The following is a 19,442-nucleotide window of genomic DNA, read 5'->3' on the forward strand; positions in this document are numbered from 1 at the left end:
CCAACTCTGGGAAATAGTACAAACTCCTGCATTTTGTTTTCTGCTACACGAACTATTGGGTAGTTAGTCCCATTCCCCACATATGTCCATTATCTTCACTCAAATAATTCTTAAAGAAGATGGCTGGGGAAGATAATCTACCCCGGTACATGGAAGTGTGGGTTCTAGAAGGAAAATGCCACAAACAGTTTTGAAAAGAAATATAATACATGTTCATAAGGGAGCCTAAAAAATGGTTTGCCTAAGTAAATCACAAAAGATCCCTATAGGAGAAAAGAAAACAAAGTGCCAAGACAATTTCAGGTATATATTTTTACTTAGCAAGGACACTCATTCCCCAAAGTGCTTTTGGCCTTCTATCTTATTGCACAGTTTCGTCGGTGAAGTGGCGTGCACCTTTCTAAAAACTCTGCAATTGCCTCTCCTGGGGTCTGGCTTCCTGGGACCATCAGGAAGAAGCCTCCATTACCACCCTAAGATGGCCTCTGGGATACAGCTGATTGTTTTTAATAAGGAAATGTTGCCAACCCATTTGTCTTCTATCATTTCTTTCCTGTTCTGTTGCCCAAAGTCTGAAAAGGCAGTTTCAGAACATACCATTTCTCAAATATGAATATTTATGATGCACTGAGAACCATGCACATGCCATAGACTGAAATTGCTTATATGTTGGCCTTCTAGAGGAAGCTTCTGATTTTTGAGAAGCTTGTGATGAAGGAAGTATAAAGGAAATAGTTACATCCCAGGAGAAGATTGGGCAGGTATAGCCAAGCCAGTACATGCCAGTGAAACACAAATTTGTGGGTTCTTGTCCCTGACTTCTAACAGAACAGGGGACAGTATGAGATTTACCTTCGTACCTGCTTCACTGAAATGGCCACTAGCATCTCCTATCTTAGCTTCCCTTAGGAAAAATGTACTAACATTGGTCACTGCACCTTCCCACCCGAGGCTGAGCCACCTCCCTGTCACCCACACAGCCGGGTTTCACTCTGGCTAAGACGGAATTGACGTCCAGTTTTCATCTGTGGTGGAGAAAGAAGATGGCTTCATCTCCCCCACTCCTCACTGTGCCATGTTAGACAGGGCATGCCACAGTTCCATCTGTCCTGCTTTCCAAGGAAATGCTGTGATCTCGGGGGCAAAGCCAGATCTTCAAGCAGGGAGTCGAGGTTCAATTTTTAGTGACAGTTCATAGAGTGTATCTTCATCTATGATGAGAGCTTTGTCCAGTAAGTACTGTGTGACCTAAAGAAAAACAAAAGAAATCCCTGCCTGTACTTCTGGGAGAAACATCAGTATGTACTGTTCCTGAATGGATTTGACTTCACATGGATGGGTGGCGAAGCACTGACATATTTTACTATGCACAGCTGCACTGCAATCCTTGTTAGCACACTTCTTGATGCTCTCTCCCATACACATTGTTCCATAAAGGACGTGCAATGATAGCAGAAATTAAAAATGTTCAAGCATAGAGTATTACCATGAAATTGTTTCCTTATTTTTTAAATTGTTTTTGGTCTTGACCAGACATGCTAAAGGTTTTCTGTTTTCTTGGTGCTTACTCTGAGTCCATTTTTGGTATTAGTAACAACGTCTATTTTTACATTGTCATTCATTGATTTCATTTTTAAAACTAACTTCCCCACAACTACACAATATCACAATATTACCTTGGGCTGATGGTCTATGCGGTAGGAAGTCTGCTGGAACTGGCGTATCTCCCGGATAATGTGTGATATCTGATGGCAAGAAAAACAGCAACAAAGCAAAGCAAAGCACATTCGTCTAGGGCAATTTCTCAGAGTCTCTCCCATTAAGGGAAGCATGGGAAATCACTTCCTCCCTGATCCTGACAGATCATTTTATATGCTTGGTGCTTTTATAACCTTCAGAAAGCCAGGTTAAGTGCTAATATTAAGAAGATACTAGCTGGGTGCCTGTGGCTCAGTCTTGTAATTCAAGGTGCTCAGGAGAGTGAGACTTGAGGGCTACAGTTCAAAGCCAGTCATGGCAGGAAAGTCCATGCAACTAACCAACAGAAAATGGGAAGTGGTAAAGTACTAGCCTTTAGCAAAGAAAAAGAAGAAGAAGGAGGAGGAGGAGAAGGAGGAGGATGAGGAGGAGGAGGAGGAGGAGGAGGAGGAGGAGGAGGAGGAGGAGGAGAGAAGGATGAAGAAAATAATCTTTGGCATCTGTCTTTTATGGGTCAGTCTTAGAAAGATATCTTGGAACTTTCATCTCTATCTCCTTGATCCAGACTGCAAGAGGAAATGGCACAATAAAAAAATTTCTTCATTCAACCAACAGCAGGAATTAGACTTAGTCTCTGTCATCCCTTCCACCACTAAGTTTAAGAGGCAAACACTGATTTTTATTACTGAGCTTCTTCTCTGTAAGCCATAAACTCACTGACTTTATTGAATTTTAAAATTGTTACCTACCATTCTCATTTTGGAAAAATTGACTAAGCCTTCTTCAGTAAAGTTTGGTGTTCCTTCTTCAATAAATGCCAAATCTGTCAAGTACATTCCAAGATAAGGAACAGCTGGAGGGTTGCAGCTGCAAGACCAAGAAACATTTTTCTTAGACTCATTTACACAGATGTCTATTTCACTCCCCATTCTGAGCAATGGTGCTGTTTCAGCCTAGAAGACCAAAGATGTCTTGTTTTATCTTCAGGAGCTCATGGTAAGAGTTTTAAATATATTCCACAATGGAATAGAATACAAAATTAAAGCCCATGATTCACTATGGTTTTGATGCAATGGCATGTTTGAGAGACAAATACAAATAATTGCTAGCATGAAATTGCTTATAATTCTTACAAATTGGCAAGGACCTCACTAAAATACATTCAAGATCTAGATGGAAAAAACAATGTGACTGTAGCTTTTCATGTAGTATACTTGTTTTCTATTTTAGCTAGAACTAAAATGTTTGGGAATGTACAGACTCAACTAGTCTCAACAAAATACACACTTAAGGGAGAGATATTTTGTTTTGTTTGTAGAGGGGAAGGTATATTCTTGGAGACAGGCTTCAATCCCAACTTCAGGTTCCTCATTTGTAAGACAGACAGAAAACTGTCTAGTTTAGTTTAGTGTGTGGTGAGGCTTAAATAAGACAGTGAAAGCCTAACCTAGACCCTGTTATTTGGCAAATATTTAGTAAGTAGTTGTATGCTACTATTACATAACACATATTATTATTATTATGTGTTATTTCTGCTATGATGATAATCATTGTTAATTTTTCATTTATGCCATCACAACACTGTTTTTCTAGAATAAGACAATTTCATGTTGTAAAACTGTGGTGTGAACATGACACACTCCACCCGAAGGCTCCTGTGTTGAAACCTTGTTTCCCAGCTGGTACTATTGTGGGAGGTTCTGGAAACTACGAAGTAGCACGTAGCTGGAGAAGCAGGTGACAGGATGGCGCACCTGAAGGTATTCCCCCGCAGTAGCTCCTCCTTCAGCTCTGCTTCCTGTCTGCCATGAGGTGAACAACCTCCCCTTTCTACATGTTCTCGCCTCCATGAAGTTCTTTCTGTCTTACTGCATGTAGCCTGGACGGAACCCATCAAATATACAAGCCAAAATAATCCTCCTCAAGCTGTTTCTGTGAGGTACTTTGCCACAAAGATGAGCAAAGTAACAAGTATATAAACCATGCAAAACACTACTGGCAAGAGAATAGATTCTATGCTGTGGGTGTGTGTGGTGGGGGATGTGCACACAGGAATAAAAAAGGCAGAAGCAAATACTAATTATCAACCAAGGCTAGGCTCTTTCAATTTTTAACATCATAGTAAATCACTGGGCTTAAAGTAGGGAATACTGGCTCATGAGGGCTTTATTCTAAAACATGATTCATCTTCTTATGGAGATCATTTCATCCTGTTGGGAATATTCTTCACTCACAGTACTCCAAGTGACAAAGACAGCTCAAAAATACTGAGATGAAATGTTTTTCCTACTTTTCCCTCAACGATGAAGGCAGGATGCTACCATTGGCATACTACATAAACAATACATCCATATTCCTGAATTGTGAATCATTTAATGACAAGGATAAACATACTTTTTAAGGGTTTCTCTGAGGTTTTTAAATCTTCCTTCAGATGAAACAGTCTTCTGAAGTTTGTCCATTAGTGCTTTTGTCTAAAAAATAGAAATCCACAATTCAGTAGGCCATGAAATTGCCATGATTTGTTTGGACAGGGAGGTGCTCCACTCTCTTTACCATAGCAGGTGCTCACTGTGTGATTTGATACTCACAATGGGGCATTATGTTTGCATTTAACAATTTTATATAAAAAAGAACATGTGGAGAAGAGGAAGTGCCTATATCTGTATATTCAAACACAAAGGGGGAAAACAAATAGAAAATAATTATAAGAAAGTTAAAGAACTGGAAAGTAAGTGCCTATTGAATACAATGTCTTAAAGGAGAGGTCTTTAAGTTTTCAGGATGAATCTTGGTCTCTCTTTCCCCTCTCTGAGTCTATCTGACTCTCTTTCTAACTCTGTCTCTGTCTGTCTGTCTGTCTGTCTGTCTGTCTGTATGTATGTATGTCTTTCTCTCTGTCTTGGGGATCTCAGGGTCTTGTCCATGCTAGGAAACCACTATAATCCCAAGCCATACCCCCAAGCCACAGTGAGACTTTCTGAATATGAATCTGTAAACCATCGAAGCACATATTTGATCAGTATGCTGTTGATTGAGAAATATCCTCTACTCAAAAAGTATAACTGATACTTTTAAGAAATAATATTATTAGCTGGGTGTGGTGGCTCAAGCTTCTACTCCTAGCTACTTGGGAAATCTCTCTGTGCTGACTATGTCAGTCCACACAGTAGTACAACCTTGTCCTACACTCTACTCCATGATGCCTGTTGGCACACCCTCCGAAGCCTGTGAGAGGCATCTACTTGCAGGGTGCCCACCATTAGAATGTAAGAAGGTGATATATGTATGTGCACATATAAAATCACATGTGCCACTTATATACATTATATATCATATCTGCTCACTCACTCTATCTATCTATCTATCTATCTATCTATCTATCTATCTATCTATCTATCTATGTACCTACCCACCTATCTATCTGTAATGTACAGGTCCAGTCAGAGTCTTCATCCCACTTCCTCTCTTAGAGAAAATGCAGAGCCTGGACAGCTTCCATTTTGCCCAATGGGACTCACAAATCCTTTCATTACCAACAAAGCTTGGACTTTGTACATAAAATCTACAGTTTTTAAATTATCTGAATGAAAATAACAGGCAGGGGGTGAGCTGAATCCAATGAGAGAAAATCAACAGAGCTACATTTGAGTCATCACACAGAAACTTTATAGCTGCTACGTTAATGAAAAGGAGAAGGCTGAACTTGGAGGACTGTGTAGTCCTGCTGCACTTGTCACCATGCTTTGGGACTGGAACAATGGCTCCGTGGGTCTTCCTGCATTTGCTTGGAATCAGTATGTTCTCCTGAAATAATTCAGGGGAAAAAATCCTCTTGATCAACAGCCATATTATTTGAGCTTGTCCCCCCCCCCCACACACAATGTTTTAATGAGTGTTTTGGAGAAGCACATGAGTGGAATTAAGTGATAAGAGGACAGAAATTACCCACCTTTCTCTGGCCACTAATTTGCTGGTTTCAGCTAATGATTGCTTAAGTCGAATATGTATCTTGGTTCTCCTTGCCCAGCCTCTCCTCCTCTCAGCAGCAGCATGTGTCACTAACGCTCACCTGCTTGGATACCTTGGCCCAGGTTTTCTTCAGCCTGTAGATGGCACTTCTGTTTAAGGCTGAGGTGATCTCAAGCACACCATTGTAGTTGTGCAGGCATCTGCAAATGTCTGCCACCGCCACCCACTTCTCAATGGCGTTGGCACGGGAGCTGATGTCAGCATAATTCATTATCTGGGAGGCAACCAGGTTACTCATCTAAGAAAACCCAAAAGATGAAGAATCGGGGAGAAGGATGAAAGGGGAGACATTGATTGAGATGCATTGTACTTATAAACTGATTCGTGGGATGGTAGCACCTTTGTACAACTACTTAAAGGTAATAAAGATACAATTAAAGGAAAAGAGACCGGGAAGACTGTTGAGGCAAGGCAAGTTTTCAGACAATGTATCAGAATTCCCTGTAGACATATCAGAAACTCAGAATGTCAAAGTAGCATGGAGATCATATTCCATCATTAGATAGCAGCTTTCCAAAGTCCGCAATAAGAATAATAACAAACTCCTGAACAGTAGTCCATCTTTAGAGTGAAGATAGTTATTCTCTGAATCTAGCTTTTTGTGAGATAATGTGATTTTTGTCATAGGGACATAACGGATAGAGCAGTACAAGGAGGAAAGGCTATGTTTGGAACTCATGGTGTAACTCTTGGATGTCACATACCTCGTGTCCCCTAACCCTGGATTAGTTATTAAGGGATGCCACCATTACCATTGAGGAAGCAAAACCCTTGCTCCAAGTCAGAGCAAATTCTGAACTGGTCAATTCTTTCAGCAGAAAGCACTTAGTTGCAGAGGAAGAGAGAACACGACCATGATTACTCACATCATTAAAGTGTTGGCTGGTTTTCATAATGTAAGGTGTTCTTTCATTTTTATCCAGCTTCATCCACCCCTGCCCAAGAAACTCCCTGAAAAGTTCAAAACAAAAACACCACCTCAATTAAGTCTGTAAGAAATGATGGCTGTGATTTTGCATAGTTATCAGGAATATTAGACTCACTAAATTAATATCACCTGGAACATTATCTGACACCTTTGGCTGACTGCCTCAAAGGCGTTTTAGCTCTGCTCCAGTTTCCACTATTCAATGCAGAAAAAAAAAACCAACAAAACTCAGCCTCCAGATTTTTCTTATAAACATTTGGAACTTTGTCCCTATGAAGGCATTTCTGAAGTTGGAAAACACCAACAGAAGAGAAATAAGAAAATACTAACTCAGAAACCAAGCCTATTTTCCCTGGACTAACTTCATGAATAATAAGCCTTAGCTGAGGGTCCCCTCAAAAAATCTGTTATTGCCAAAAATGTTAATCAGGAACAGAAATTTCCCTCCTACTTTGTTCTTTGACTTTCTCAAGAATACGGTTTCCAAGAGCAGAGAGATCTAAGCTGGTCCAAGGTCTGTGCTCATGAGTGGGTCATCACAGCAGACAAGAGACCAGAAAGAGGGAGGATGGGGTAGAGGCCTTCAAAAATATCTCCCAGGGGCTGGGAGAATGGCTTGCCTAGAATGCATGAGGCCCTTTGTTTGATTCCTTGATACCAAATACAGAGAAAAAAGCTAGAAGTGGTGCTGTGGCTCAAGTGGTAGAGCACTAACCTTGAGAAAGCCTAAGGACCTTGCTTAGGCCCTGAGTTCAAGTCCTAGGACTGGCAAAAATATATCTCCCAAACTTGACAGAAAACTACTCTGTCACTTTCTTTATTCGAACATATTGCCCAAAGCAAGGTTCTTTGTCTCTGGGTGGTTGGTTCTGCTCCCCTCCTGCAGTACCAGACAGAGTAAAGCAGATCCACAAATGCAAATAACTGGTAGATGCTCATACAGACAGAGAGGGAGCCAGAGAGATGAAACTCCCAGGAAGAGGCCACACCAAGATAATATAAAGAAACAAACGTCTGCTTCTGGGGTTATTAGTGTGACAGCTGGAGACTTCAAGAGCCACTCCTGCATACAGGATCATGTAAGGCTGAAGGATGGGTCTACTGCCACAAATCCTGGTTGGACTTATTGATTCATGGAAGTGAAGAAAGACATGTTAGCAGAAATTATACCACTTTCCCTAAATCACTGTTTCTCTAAGTGTACCCTTGGGACACTCAAAATTATTTAGAGTTTTCATTTCAAATAATTTCCCGAGCCTTAATCAAAAATTCTAGCAGCAGAATTCCAAATGCACATTATTAGCAAGCTTCCCAAATGGCTTTGCTTCTTTTCTTTCTCATCACTAGTGGGAATTGAACTTGTGGCCTGGGGACTGTCCCTGAGCTTTTTTTTTTTCACTCAAAGCTAGCAGTCTACCACTTTGAGCCACAGTGCTACTTCCAGTTTTCTGGTGGTAAATTGGAGATCAGAGTCTCATGGACTTTCGTGTCTGTGCTGGCATGGAACCGTGATCCTTAGCTTTCAGCCTCCTGAGTAGCTACAGGTGTGAGCCACCAGCACACAGAACCTTTGTTTCTTTATATTATTATTATCTTCATGGAGTTGTACAAGTGAGTTTTTATTTAACATGTCCATTTACATGTCCAATGCACCTTGATAAGTGGCATCCTTTCTGTGATTCTCCCTTCTGCTCCCATCAGACACACTATACGTTTGAAAACCACTGCAATAGCTGCACTAGTTCTATAATTCAAGGACAGGAAGATACATATAAATTTATATTCTATGGTAATCCTAGTCTGTATAGAAACACAACACGGACCATCTTGAACGTCCTGAAATGAACATTCAACACTCAACCTACAACCAAAGACATTCAAATGGGGTCACGGTCACACACACACACACACACACACACACACACACACACACACACACACGCGCGCCTTAGGAATATGGTCTGTTTGTAGACAGGGCAGCTACTGTAATGGAGTCCTGCTCCTGAATTGAGGGCATGGGATGAAACAAGGCAGCACTTACTCATAGGGAATGCTTCTGAAAACAATGTGGTCCAGGAGGGTGATCTGCTCAGCCATCTCCATGGCTGATAAACTCTCAAAACACTCGGCCTTCGGACAGTCTGTCTGCAAGAGATGAGGGTGGAGGTCACCTGGGAGCGAAGTACCTGCCATCTCACTGCAGTCAGTGGAGCTGCGTCTGTGCAGTTTGGAGTCTGTAACTACGTTCTAGCTATGAACAAAAATGCAGAAAGCTAAAAAATATATATCAGCCAACGTTAATCTCACTGGCTAATTGCTGGACCTCACGCCAACTGCTGTTCATGTCACATCACTTCATAGGCAGGTGTAAGGCCAACCAGTCAAGAGCTTCCTACTCACCTCTGAAAGGTATTATACAGACAATTATGTTAGCTAAAATTAAAGGTGAACTTACCATTTGAATTATGTCCTCTAATTTTATGTGGATATCATCTTGATCATCTTGTGAGAGGGCCCTAAAGAAATTAAAAAATAATAATAATCCTCCATGAAGCACAAAGATAACAGATGCAAAAACTGAATCTACAACTTGCAGTTCCGTTTCTTCCTGAGGAGCAGGGTGAGGGTTTAAGTCTGTGAGACTAAGTGGATACAACAGGGTGCTGTGCTGGAGATAAGTGATCACCTAAGCAGAAACAACAACAACACATGTGGAATACACAAGAGACTCAGCAGGGGAGATGATGAAGCTGCTTGTTATGCAGACTACCAGGCCATAGATAAAATGACAGTGAACCTGAGCTGAGTTGGGATGCAGTTTGCGGGGTTATGGAGAACGTGGATTCAGGCATTCTCTAGAACATCCACGAGCTCTAGTCCTAAGCTAGGGTTCTACCCTTGCTCCTCTACTTGCTGTCCAGCATTTCTGTGGCTGCTGCTGAGCTAGGAGGCAGAGTGCTGTCCCTTCCACATTTGTGTAGACCAGCCACATGGGGGCAAAAAGGGGACCAGTGCAGGGTGGTTGCAGGCAGATAATTCTTCCCTCTGGCTTTCCACATGTGTGTCTTATACTTGGTGCTGTTCAATTCTCAATAAGCATCTATTTTTCTCAAGACATGGTGAATAAATGTATGCATAATATGTAAGTTAATGAATACCAAAGATACTGGTTTCAAAAGTAGAAGGATATTTTATGCACAACTGAAATCCTAATTTTCCAAGATGTGCTCCAGCTTCATTGTTGTTTAATGTTTTCTGACTTCTTGATGATTCCACTTAGAGCCTGGAGGTTTGGGGATGGCCTTTCCATGACCCAAACCCACCACAGATGACTTTCTACAAAGCTAGCCATTGTTTCTTTTCATCTTTTGACATGGCAAGTGTCTACAAAATCATCTATACTGGACAGATTTTTTGAAGAACACTATTTGGACAAATTTGGAAAGTGGCATTTTAGAAATGCAAAAGTCTTGATCAGAGGTTTTTATTCACAATCAGGGCCACAAACTTCATATAGCAATTGTGTATGGTCACCATTAACCCTTGAGAGACTGAGGGGCAGGGGCCAGAGAGAGCTTTGGGTTTAATGTATTAATGCAACATATTTGTCATTAAATCTGAAAATAGACCCAACAATGGACCACCTAAACTTGCTTATATGTTTTCCTGGAAAGCTCCTCGTTGTCTCCCTGGCTTCCCTATCAAAACACCACAACCTGAGTGATTAGAAGCAACAGAAATGTAAGCACACTGTCACTAATTCTGGACAGGAATCAGAGATCAAGATGTACACTGGGGCTGCTGCCTCTGGACCCTATAGGAGAACTCTTTCTTCCCTTCTAGCTTTGAAGGAAAACAAACTCACAGGAGGAGTTCTCAGGGCTCCTTTCCTTAAGCACACAGATCTCTGGAACGATCTGTATTCTCTGTGAGAGAATGCACTCCACAGGAGTGAAGCCACTCAGTCCAAGTACCCCCAGTACAGCAAGCCCCAAGTGGCCCCCAAGAATGAGAAGAGGATAGACTGTTCTTCACTGGTGATGACAGAATCCTTGCTGCCCTCAAGATCTTTGGATTTATCCTTCTAGTTTGATAGGTTCTTATTTGCTAGGAACTGAGTATACATGAGCCAAAACAATTGAATCCGCAGGATCGTCTTCACCTCAGGATATTTGCTGTGGCTTTCCTTTCTTGGGGAAGGAGGTCTGGATCTCGCAAAACTTCTTCTAGTAAATTTAGAACATTCATCTTTAGTTCATTGTTGAGTTCGAAATCCTACAAAATAAATTGGTTATTTTTTAATTGTAATTAATAGAAGGGTTACTTTATATTTACCAGATAGAAGGTGCATTTCTTCACAAACATTGATACCCCTTCTCATGTTTTTGTCCCCATTTCCCTCCCCTCATCTTGTTTTCCCCCTTCCCTATCCTATTTCAAATAAACATATATACAATGTACCAGATAACAAGGTAAAATACTGTAACAATATGAGATAACCAAGGGACAACAAAAGAAATGAGAGATAACATAGTACATTAAAGAACAACAATCACTCATTATATGGCTCTTGTTTTCATATCCTGGAGGTCCTTTCATTTAGCGTCATCCTATATGGCCTTATGTATCTAGGTTTTCCCTATTGCAAACCTCTGCTAGGAGAGTCCGAGTTCTACTAATTATGACAAATGAGGGAAACCATTGAGCCTATGTTCCTTTGGGTCCGGCTTACTTCTAAAGTGATTTTTATTTTAAGTTTAGCTTTAAGGGCTTAGCTCTGTGACATGTGACACCATTTTTCATCAACCCATCAGAAACTAGGGAGATAAACTGAAATGTATGGATCCCAGAGTTCTCCTAGCCGCCTGACTTAAGTGGTTTGAGACGGGACCTGTTGTTACTATTGTCCACAGGCTCTTCAGGCGATGTGGATGTGCAGGTGTGGTTGGAAGTTGATGATCTTGGAACCATAATTGGTCAGAATCTTTCACAAGGCCCCAGCCTGCCTGTCCAGCTTCTTCTCCCCCCCCCATTCCCCCTCCATCCCCGTACACACTCACACACAGAGTAGTGGACTTCAGTGCATTCATTTCCTCTAAGAGATGTGTGCTTCCCTAGCCACAGTCATCTCTCATGTCCCCAAGGTGCCACGCATTCTCCCTGAGCTCTCTCTAACCCAATGGGGTTTGGAGCTTTACCTTGGTGCTGCCAAGAAACACATGCTCACTATTATAATAATTCCTCATACTATTATAGCAAAGGGCCATGTCATTGTCACTAACTAGCACATAGCAGTAGTTCAAAACGTATTTGTTGCAAGAATAAAAGTCTCTCATTTGAAAATGATATTAACTAGATACATAGGCCATATAGTATGACGCTAAATGAAAGGATCTCTAGGATATAGAAACAAAAGCCATATAATGAATGATTGTTGTCCTTAATGTACTGTTATCTCTCATCTCTTTTGCTTTGCCTTGGTTATCTCATATTGTTACAGTATTTCACTTTGTTATCTGATATATTGGATATATTTGTTTCGGTTATTTGAAATTGGATGGGAAAGGGGGGAAAACAAGATGAGGGGGAGGGAAATGGGGACCAAGACATGAGAAAGGGTATCAATGTATGGGAATTAATGCACCTTCTATCTGGTGAATATAATGTAACCCTTTTATTAATTACAATAAAAATATATGAAAAAATATGTTATTATCATTATACTTTTGTACTAGTACTGGGGCTTGAATTCAAGATTGTGCCCTATCCCTTAGCTTTTTCACTCAACTCTGGGACTTAACCACCTGAACCACAGCCCTGTTCTTGGATTTTTGGTGCTTGATTGGAGTTAAGAATCTCTCAGACTTTTCTACCTGAGTTGGGTTTGAGCCACAATCCTCAGAGCTCAGCTTTCTGAGTAACTACAATTTCAGGTATGTGCCACCAACGCCTAGCTTATAATTACATTTTAACTTTAGGGAAAATAATTTTGAAGAAGTGACACCCTAAATTCTTCAAAATAGCTGAGAATATTTCTAGCTATAGTAGAATATTCCTAATGGAATGAAGTAGATAAAAAAATAAACAGCATAATTTTACTGTATATAGTCAATTAGGGATAAAATGCCCATAATTTTACAAATCAAAGATAATGTAAAAATTTAGCCTAATTTCAAATAAGTATTTATATACCTCAATTTCATAACTGAATTATCAGTTATTTTCAAGACTTTATTTCACAGTTTGACAAAAGTATCATTTCAGGTGGGGAGGGGGAAAGGTGCTGGAATCCAGGCACTGGTGACTCCTATCTATAATCTAATCTAGGCCACAGGCTGAAATGTGATGATTGAATTCAGAGCCAGCTTTAATAGACAAATCTAGACTTGTCTCCAGTTAATCAGCAAAAAGCTGGAAGTGGAAACATGTCTCAAAGATGAAAAAAAAAGTCCCTGTTTACAAGTCTCAGTACTGGCAAAAGACAGAGAGAAAGGGAGGGAGAGAGGGGGGAGGGAGAAAGGAGGAAGGGAGGGAGAGGGAGAGGGAGAGGGAGAGGGAGAAGGAGAGGGAGAGACTTGGGCTCAAGGGCATCATAAATGCTAATATCTCTTATGGATTTCTTTTCTAGTATTAGGACTTGAACTCAGGATGCTCTACCATTTGGTTTATGCCCCTAGTCTTTTTGTTTTTAGTGGGGAGGGTTTGAAGACAAGAGTCCTGCTTTTTGGTTCAGGATAGCTTCTGACTTGGATCCTACTGCTCTTATCTCCTTTGTATCTGGAACTACAGATAGGTATCATCACACTCAGAGAGATAGTGTCTGGCTGACTTTTTTTGCCCTGGCTGGTTTTGAACTGTAGTTCTCCTCCCTGTGCCTTCCAAGTATCTGGAATTATCACTTATCAATCCTAGATAATATGTTTCCCTAAAATGTCACCAAATTGTCCAGCAGTCTCTTGCTAGCAATCTGGCTTTTCAACCTTTATACAAAGAGAAGAGAGTAATGCCTTACTGTTCTTTCTTTCATTCCACCCCCTCCTGGCTTCAAGGAAAAGTGTGTGTAAAAGCTGACAGTCTCACCTACTTCTATCCATGCACTACTAAAGAATTTTCCCGTCACCAGGAGTCTATGTCTTAATGAATATTTGATATATATTAGTAAGACCACCAAGTCCTCTTGTAGCTATGTGAAGCCACTAATGATGCAGATAATGTAATTATCATAAACGGCCCGAGTAGGACATCAGGCCATGTTCAGGCCATGCAGAGAGCTAATTAGTAGTTTAATCAACAAGCACCAGTGGGCACCTGCTGTGTCCCTTACCAGGCTCAACAGGGGCACTGCTTCTGGGGCCACAGGTTGGTAAATGTGAAAGGTCTTATTAAGAAAGATAGAAAATTATTTCCTTATTCTGAGCTCTGGTCTGAACAAGGTCTTTGGAAGACTTGATGAGATCTACCCAGCCTCTATTTGAAGCGATATTCTTCTGCTGCTGATGTGTAGTTGCTATTAAACCAAATCTCTGATAGCTTACTATAAAACGTAAGAATTTTTCTTATGTCTCCATGAAATTTTTTAACAAGGTACAAAGTAAGCAATTTATATATGAGTTAACTTGCTCTTCAGCAGCCTCCCTGGGAGATGAGTCAGGAGCTCACAACCTTGCACTACATAAGTCACTGGGACTATGGGTAAAGAGACAGAGATGCCAAGGTGACATCCATCAAACTCTCATCACCTGTGCAGAGCAAACTCTCATGCATATAACTGGGATGGTGGCTGTGGGTAAAATATAGGCTCTGGTTCTGCCAGTGTGGAGCAGGAACTGAGCCTATGTTTCTGAAAAACTCCAAGGTGATGGTACACTGTTTCCCAAGAACTCTATTCTGAGTCATAAAACTTTGTTTTCTGCGTTTCCTTTTTAAAGAAGACATGCAGAAAAATCAACCCCTACAAAAGTTAAATCTTCTGATGTACTGCTTGGCATGCTTAATTCCATTTTTCACAAATATATGAAAAATAGGAATTGGTTATTTAAAAGTTCCTCTTCAAAATATAAGTGCTTCTTCTCAAGAAAAAGAAACCTAAAGTACAGGAAAAGACATTGGAGATATTTTAATCCAGAAATATATTATTCATAAATCTGGCTGACGACTTGCATAAGTAGCTAAAATGTTTGGATTGCATTTCACAGCCTGGCCAGTCTCAGACAGGCTTTCCAGAGGGCAGTCAAGGCCCACCAGATGGCGCTGCTGGGCTGCTGTGAGAGCAAAGGCACCCAACATTTAAAAATAAATTATGTTTTTATTGTCGGGGAAATGTATAGAGGGGTTACAGTTACATTCGCCAGATAGTAGGTACGTTACTTCTCACACATTGATACCCTTTCTCATGTTTTTGTCCCCATTTCTCTCCCCCACCCCCTCCCAATCATCTTGTTTCCCCCTTCCCTTTCCTATTTCAAATAAATAAATGTATAGACAATATACCAGGTAACAAAGTCAGATACAGTAACAACATGAGATTAACCACAGGGTAACAAAGGAGAAGAGGAATAACACAGCACATTAAGAACAACAATCACACTTGACAGCCACTTCTGGGCCCTGGCAGCTGTATGTGGAACAGGGAGGCTGCCTGCTTGGGCTGTCACAGAATAATATAGGCTCCAGGTGAGGAACCTGCTGCACCCAAGAGATCTGATGTAACCACTCACAGCAACCAATTATTGAGGCTTTGTTTCTCAGTTCAAGAAGCAAGGGTGGGGAGACCAACAAGTGGAGATTAAAAAAAAAATCAGGGGCTGAGAGTGTGGCCTAGTGATAGGGTGTTTGTCTAGCATATACAAAGCCCTGGGTTCAAGTCTGCAGTACTACATACACAGAAAAAGCCAGAGGTGATACTGTGGCTCAAGTGGTAGTGCGCTAGTCTTGAGAAAGCTCAAGGATAGTGCCCAGGCCTTGAATTCAAGCCCCAGGACTGGCAAAAAAAAAATCACCCTATTTTCTAAGGTGTAAGGCCCAGAGGGTGAGGTGGAGTGGGGCAGTGCAGGGGAGGTCTACATTCCAAATAAATCTTAAAAAGTGGAAACCATAACTCCTTTTCCCCCCCAGTGGCAATTATTGAGCAAACCAATATATTACATTTCTGGAGAAGAGGCAGAATACAAGCTACTTCTAGGTTGATGAGCAGATGAGAGAGAACCCTTAGCTAAAGAAACCCAGAGGTCAAGGTTGAGAGGGTGCCTGCAAACATTGGGAGAGCTCGGAGATGCTCTGTTGAATCTTAGCAGTGGGGTACCGTCTGGCTTCCACCTATACAGTCGAAACAGCTGTGTGAACCAGAGCCCAAGGTGGGCATGGGTACACAGTGAAACAACTTAGGGGCAAAACCTATCAAGTGATAACAATAGTTACAGTCCTCTAGAGAGATATGCTAAATATAAACTAAACTAAGATAGTGAGAGGTTTCATGCTAGATTACCTTTAGCTGCTTAACATTCAATAAGAAACTTGCCAAATGGTTAGAATTTTCCCTGTTTTACAGATAGGGAATCAAGGTGCAGAAAGTCTAAGTGTCTTATCCAAAGTCCTGCAGGTAGCAATGGACTTGCACTCAGCAGTCTTGGGTAAAATCCAAATTTTCAACTACTACACTACTTCTTTCAGGAGAAAAATAAAAGGCAACCATCATGCATTCTTACTATGGCTGGCTGGGCAAGGCTGAAATATCAAACACTGAGGCTGGAACTATTTTCTACTCGTACTCAAGTACCTACAGACTGTTTTCAATGTGAACAAACTGGCTTTCATGAAGAATTCTTCCTCATACACTGGAAGAGCTCAGGGACAGCACCCAGGCCCAGAGTTCAAGCCCCATGACCTCCAACCAACCCCCCCAATAACTTATAGAATGCTTATGGTACCAACATGGAACAAAGGAGTTTAGAATGTCTTAGACTGGAGTCTAACTTGACTTTCAAGAAAATGAAAAGAATATTTTGATTTTATCTTTGGCCAAAGAAGATAAAGAATTTAAAGTGATGTAGATTTAAGTCAGATTCATGTCACTTTGTACATGGGGAAACTGAGGCAGAGATGTTGAATGACCATTTCAAGATACAGGCAAATCAACCTTGATGAGTCTGGGACACCCATCTCTCATTTACTCATGTTAATGAACTAAACAGAACAAGCTTCTAACCACTGAAGTTTTCAGGTCTTTTGGGGAGAGCAACCTGAGTTTCTCCCCCTGAATCTCTGTGTTGACAGAGAGGGGGGGGGCGGAGGGGCATGGGAGGGAGAGAGTGAGGGAGAGGGAGAGGGAAAGGGAGAGACAGAAAGACACACACACACACAGAGAGAGAGAGAGAGAGAGAGAGAGAGAGAGAGAGAGAGAGAGAGAGAGAGAGAGAGAGAGAGAGAGAGAGAGAGAAACCTTCCTTCAGGGTTTCTACCCACTTTGCCCAAGCCCTGACACCTCTGTCCTGCCTGCACTCATACTGATTTGGGAGAGTCATGGAATCACGGGTTCTCATTAGAACAGTAAAAGTGTGGGGGTTTTCTAGCACTTTCTATTGCTCAAATACAAAAATATCATGGAAACCTTTTTGTGCCACACTATGTGAAGAATGCCCTAACTGAAAACTCATAAAGGAGCACCAACAGGTCTGGGATAAATCCAACAAAACATCATTAGACTAATCGGAAATTTTCCAGTCTATAGTAAATTCTTACTAGTCATTAACTACACATCAAGTTTTGTATTCTGCTAAGAGCAGCAGAATATGTAGGAAATATTAATCTATCTAGGGACTTATTTCAGATAATAAACTCTGGATATAATTAACCCCCAATTCTGGTAAATAATATGCCTATTGCTGATTTCCTCACAAATATTTGTTGAATGAATAGGCAAAGATCCAATAAAGGGTATTTGACTTTAAGAAAGATGAGCAGGGCCAGGAGTTTGGTCTAGTGGTAGAGTGCTGGCTTAGTAGTATCATATATGTAGAAAAAGCGGGAAGTGGTGCTGTGGTTCAAGTGGTAGAACTCTAGCCTTGAGGAAAGCCCAAGGACAGTGCTCAGGCCCTGAGTTCAATCCCCAACACTGGCAAAAAAAAAAAAAGAAAAGAAAGATGAGTGGGTGGATGGGAATAAGCTAATTAATTGTGTGCACATGTATGCCTGCACACACACACACACACACACACACACACACACACACACACAACCTTTTGAGTCACCCCCACTCCAGTGGGTGGTTAATTGGAGATTAAGAGTCTCATGGATTTCTCTGTGTAAGCTTCCTTTGAACCACAATCTTCAGATTTCATCCTCCAAGTAGCTATGATTTCTGGTGTGAGCCACTGGTGCCTGGCTAACCTAAATAATTCTTTAACTGCTGGCTTGGGAAACTAGTTAGCAGATGTACCGTGGGTGGCTACTAGGAGAAGGCACCATGTAGAATATAGGAGATGTGTTAAACCAAAAATAATGGGAAAAAAGTAAATGTAGTATAAGGTAACAATTCATGGAGAAGGAAAACACTATGTAGGAAAACATTGAATTGTTCATATTCTAGCCAACAGCTGCATTTGAATGGCTCGCTACAACTCAGCTTCTCATTTGAACAGCTGTGCCTATAAGAACAGCCTATAAGAATTTTGAATTACTGCCCCATAACCCAGAAATCAGATAATGCCCAGGCTTTCTTCTTCAAACCTCAAAAGGGAATCAGCCAGGTTAAAAAGCACATATCAGAGAAAAGGAGAATTTTTCCAGGGGCTGTGTTTTCCATTAGGTTTTTAGAAAGATGGCCAATGTGAATATATTGTAGTTTTCGAGACAATGAAGAAGGCTAGAGGGAAAAAGCAAAGTCTGGAAGGGCCTGCTTTGAGTCCTAATATTTCCATTTTTCTTACTTAAATGATGCCAAGTGTCAATAAAATTATCGTTGTCTTTACTACTAACATAGACCTTAAAAAAAAAAAAAGAACTAGAAATGGGTTTGTGGAGGAGAAAACGTCTGAGGTAGAAACCTACCAGGTAAATATATATCACCCCATGCCTGCCAAGCAGACACATGAAGTTTACAGAAGTGTCACTAAAATAATTCCTTTGCCAGAGATCCAAGGAGAGACGTGAGGCAAAGAGAAACCACGGAGGAGAGGAGCACCTGGGCAGCGGAGCAGGTGGAGCAGGTGGAGCAGCGCAGTGGGATGGACACAAACCAATGGCTGAGTGCATGTGATGTGGCCCAGGCCCTGGCAGCCTCACCCTGACATGGCTCCAATATGGTAGGAGCAATGGTCCATGTTTGTCCCATCAAATAAGCCCCGTGATGTCACAGCACAGGTCTGACTACCATTCTCCAGGCTGGGGATATGGCTGTAGGCCTTGATCTCCAGAGACCTTTCCAAGGACCAAGAGAGATTAGGGTGGGACTGATGCAAAGGAGAAGCAAGGCCTTCCTGTAATTCCTCACTGGAAAACACTTCTGATGTACGCACTATCAAGCACATCAAATGCCCTGTTTTACTTCTCAACGAGTTCTGTCAACAAAATCCACCCACCAAAGGCTCAAGAATCCCATTCTTTCTACAAGAAAAAGTAAACTTCTGTCCTGGCAACTTAATGGAAATGAAGAATAAGCTCCATCAAGGATATTGGGCTTCTGAATTACTTAAATATGGTTCACACTGACTTCAAAAATCCTGTGGTTGATGTCTCACCAAAAAACTAAGAAAAGCCTGGGAAGCATCAGGAAAGGTGGATGACAACA

The 19,442-nt window shown here is 41.2% G+C and overlaps 1 protein-coding gene across 4 annotated transcripts in view; it reads right to left on the bottom strand.

Moving 5' to 3' along the window:
* Positions 1–297: 297 nt before the first annotated feature.
* Positions 298–19,442, bottom strand: part of Rasgrf2 (Ras protein specific guanine nucleotide releasing factor 2) — a 202,305-nt gene continuing 183,160 nt past the window's right edge. For all 4 annotated transcript variants that reach the window (XM_090331693.1, XM_090331691.1, XM_090331692.1 and 1 more), the window contains 9 exons: positions 10,821–10,933; positions 9,114–9,174; positions 8,700–8,803; positions 6,597–6,681; positions 5,771–5,968; positions 4,093–4,172; positions 2,448–2,565; positions 1,677–1,745; positions 298–1,248 (listed from right to left, as the gene is read on the bottom strand). In XM_090331693.1, the coding sequence (XP_090187819.1) occupies positions 1,156–1,248; positions 1,677–1,745; positions 2,448–2,565; positions 4,093–4,172; positions 5,771–5,968; positions 6,597–6,681; positions 8,700–8,803; positions 9,114–9,174; positions 10,821–10,933 (921 nt within the window). In that variant the 3' untranslated portion in view covers positions 298–1,155. The remainder of the gene's footprint in view (positions 1,249–1,676; positions 1,746–2,447; positions 2,566–4,092; positions 4,173–5,770; positions 5,969–6,596; positions 6,682–8,699; positions 8,804–9,113; positions 9,175–10,820; positions 10,934–19,442) is intronic.

Source organism: Megascapheus bottae, chromosome 4 (genome assembly GCF_031878675.1).
Source record: "Megascapheus bottae isolate mThoBot1 chromosome 4, mThoBot2.hap1, whole genome shotgun sequence".
Lineage (NCBI taxonomy): Eukaryota > Metazoa > Chordata > Mammalia > Rodentia > Geomyidae > Megascapheus > Megascapheus bottae.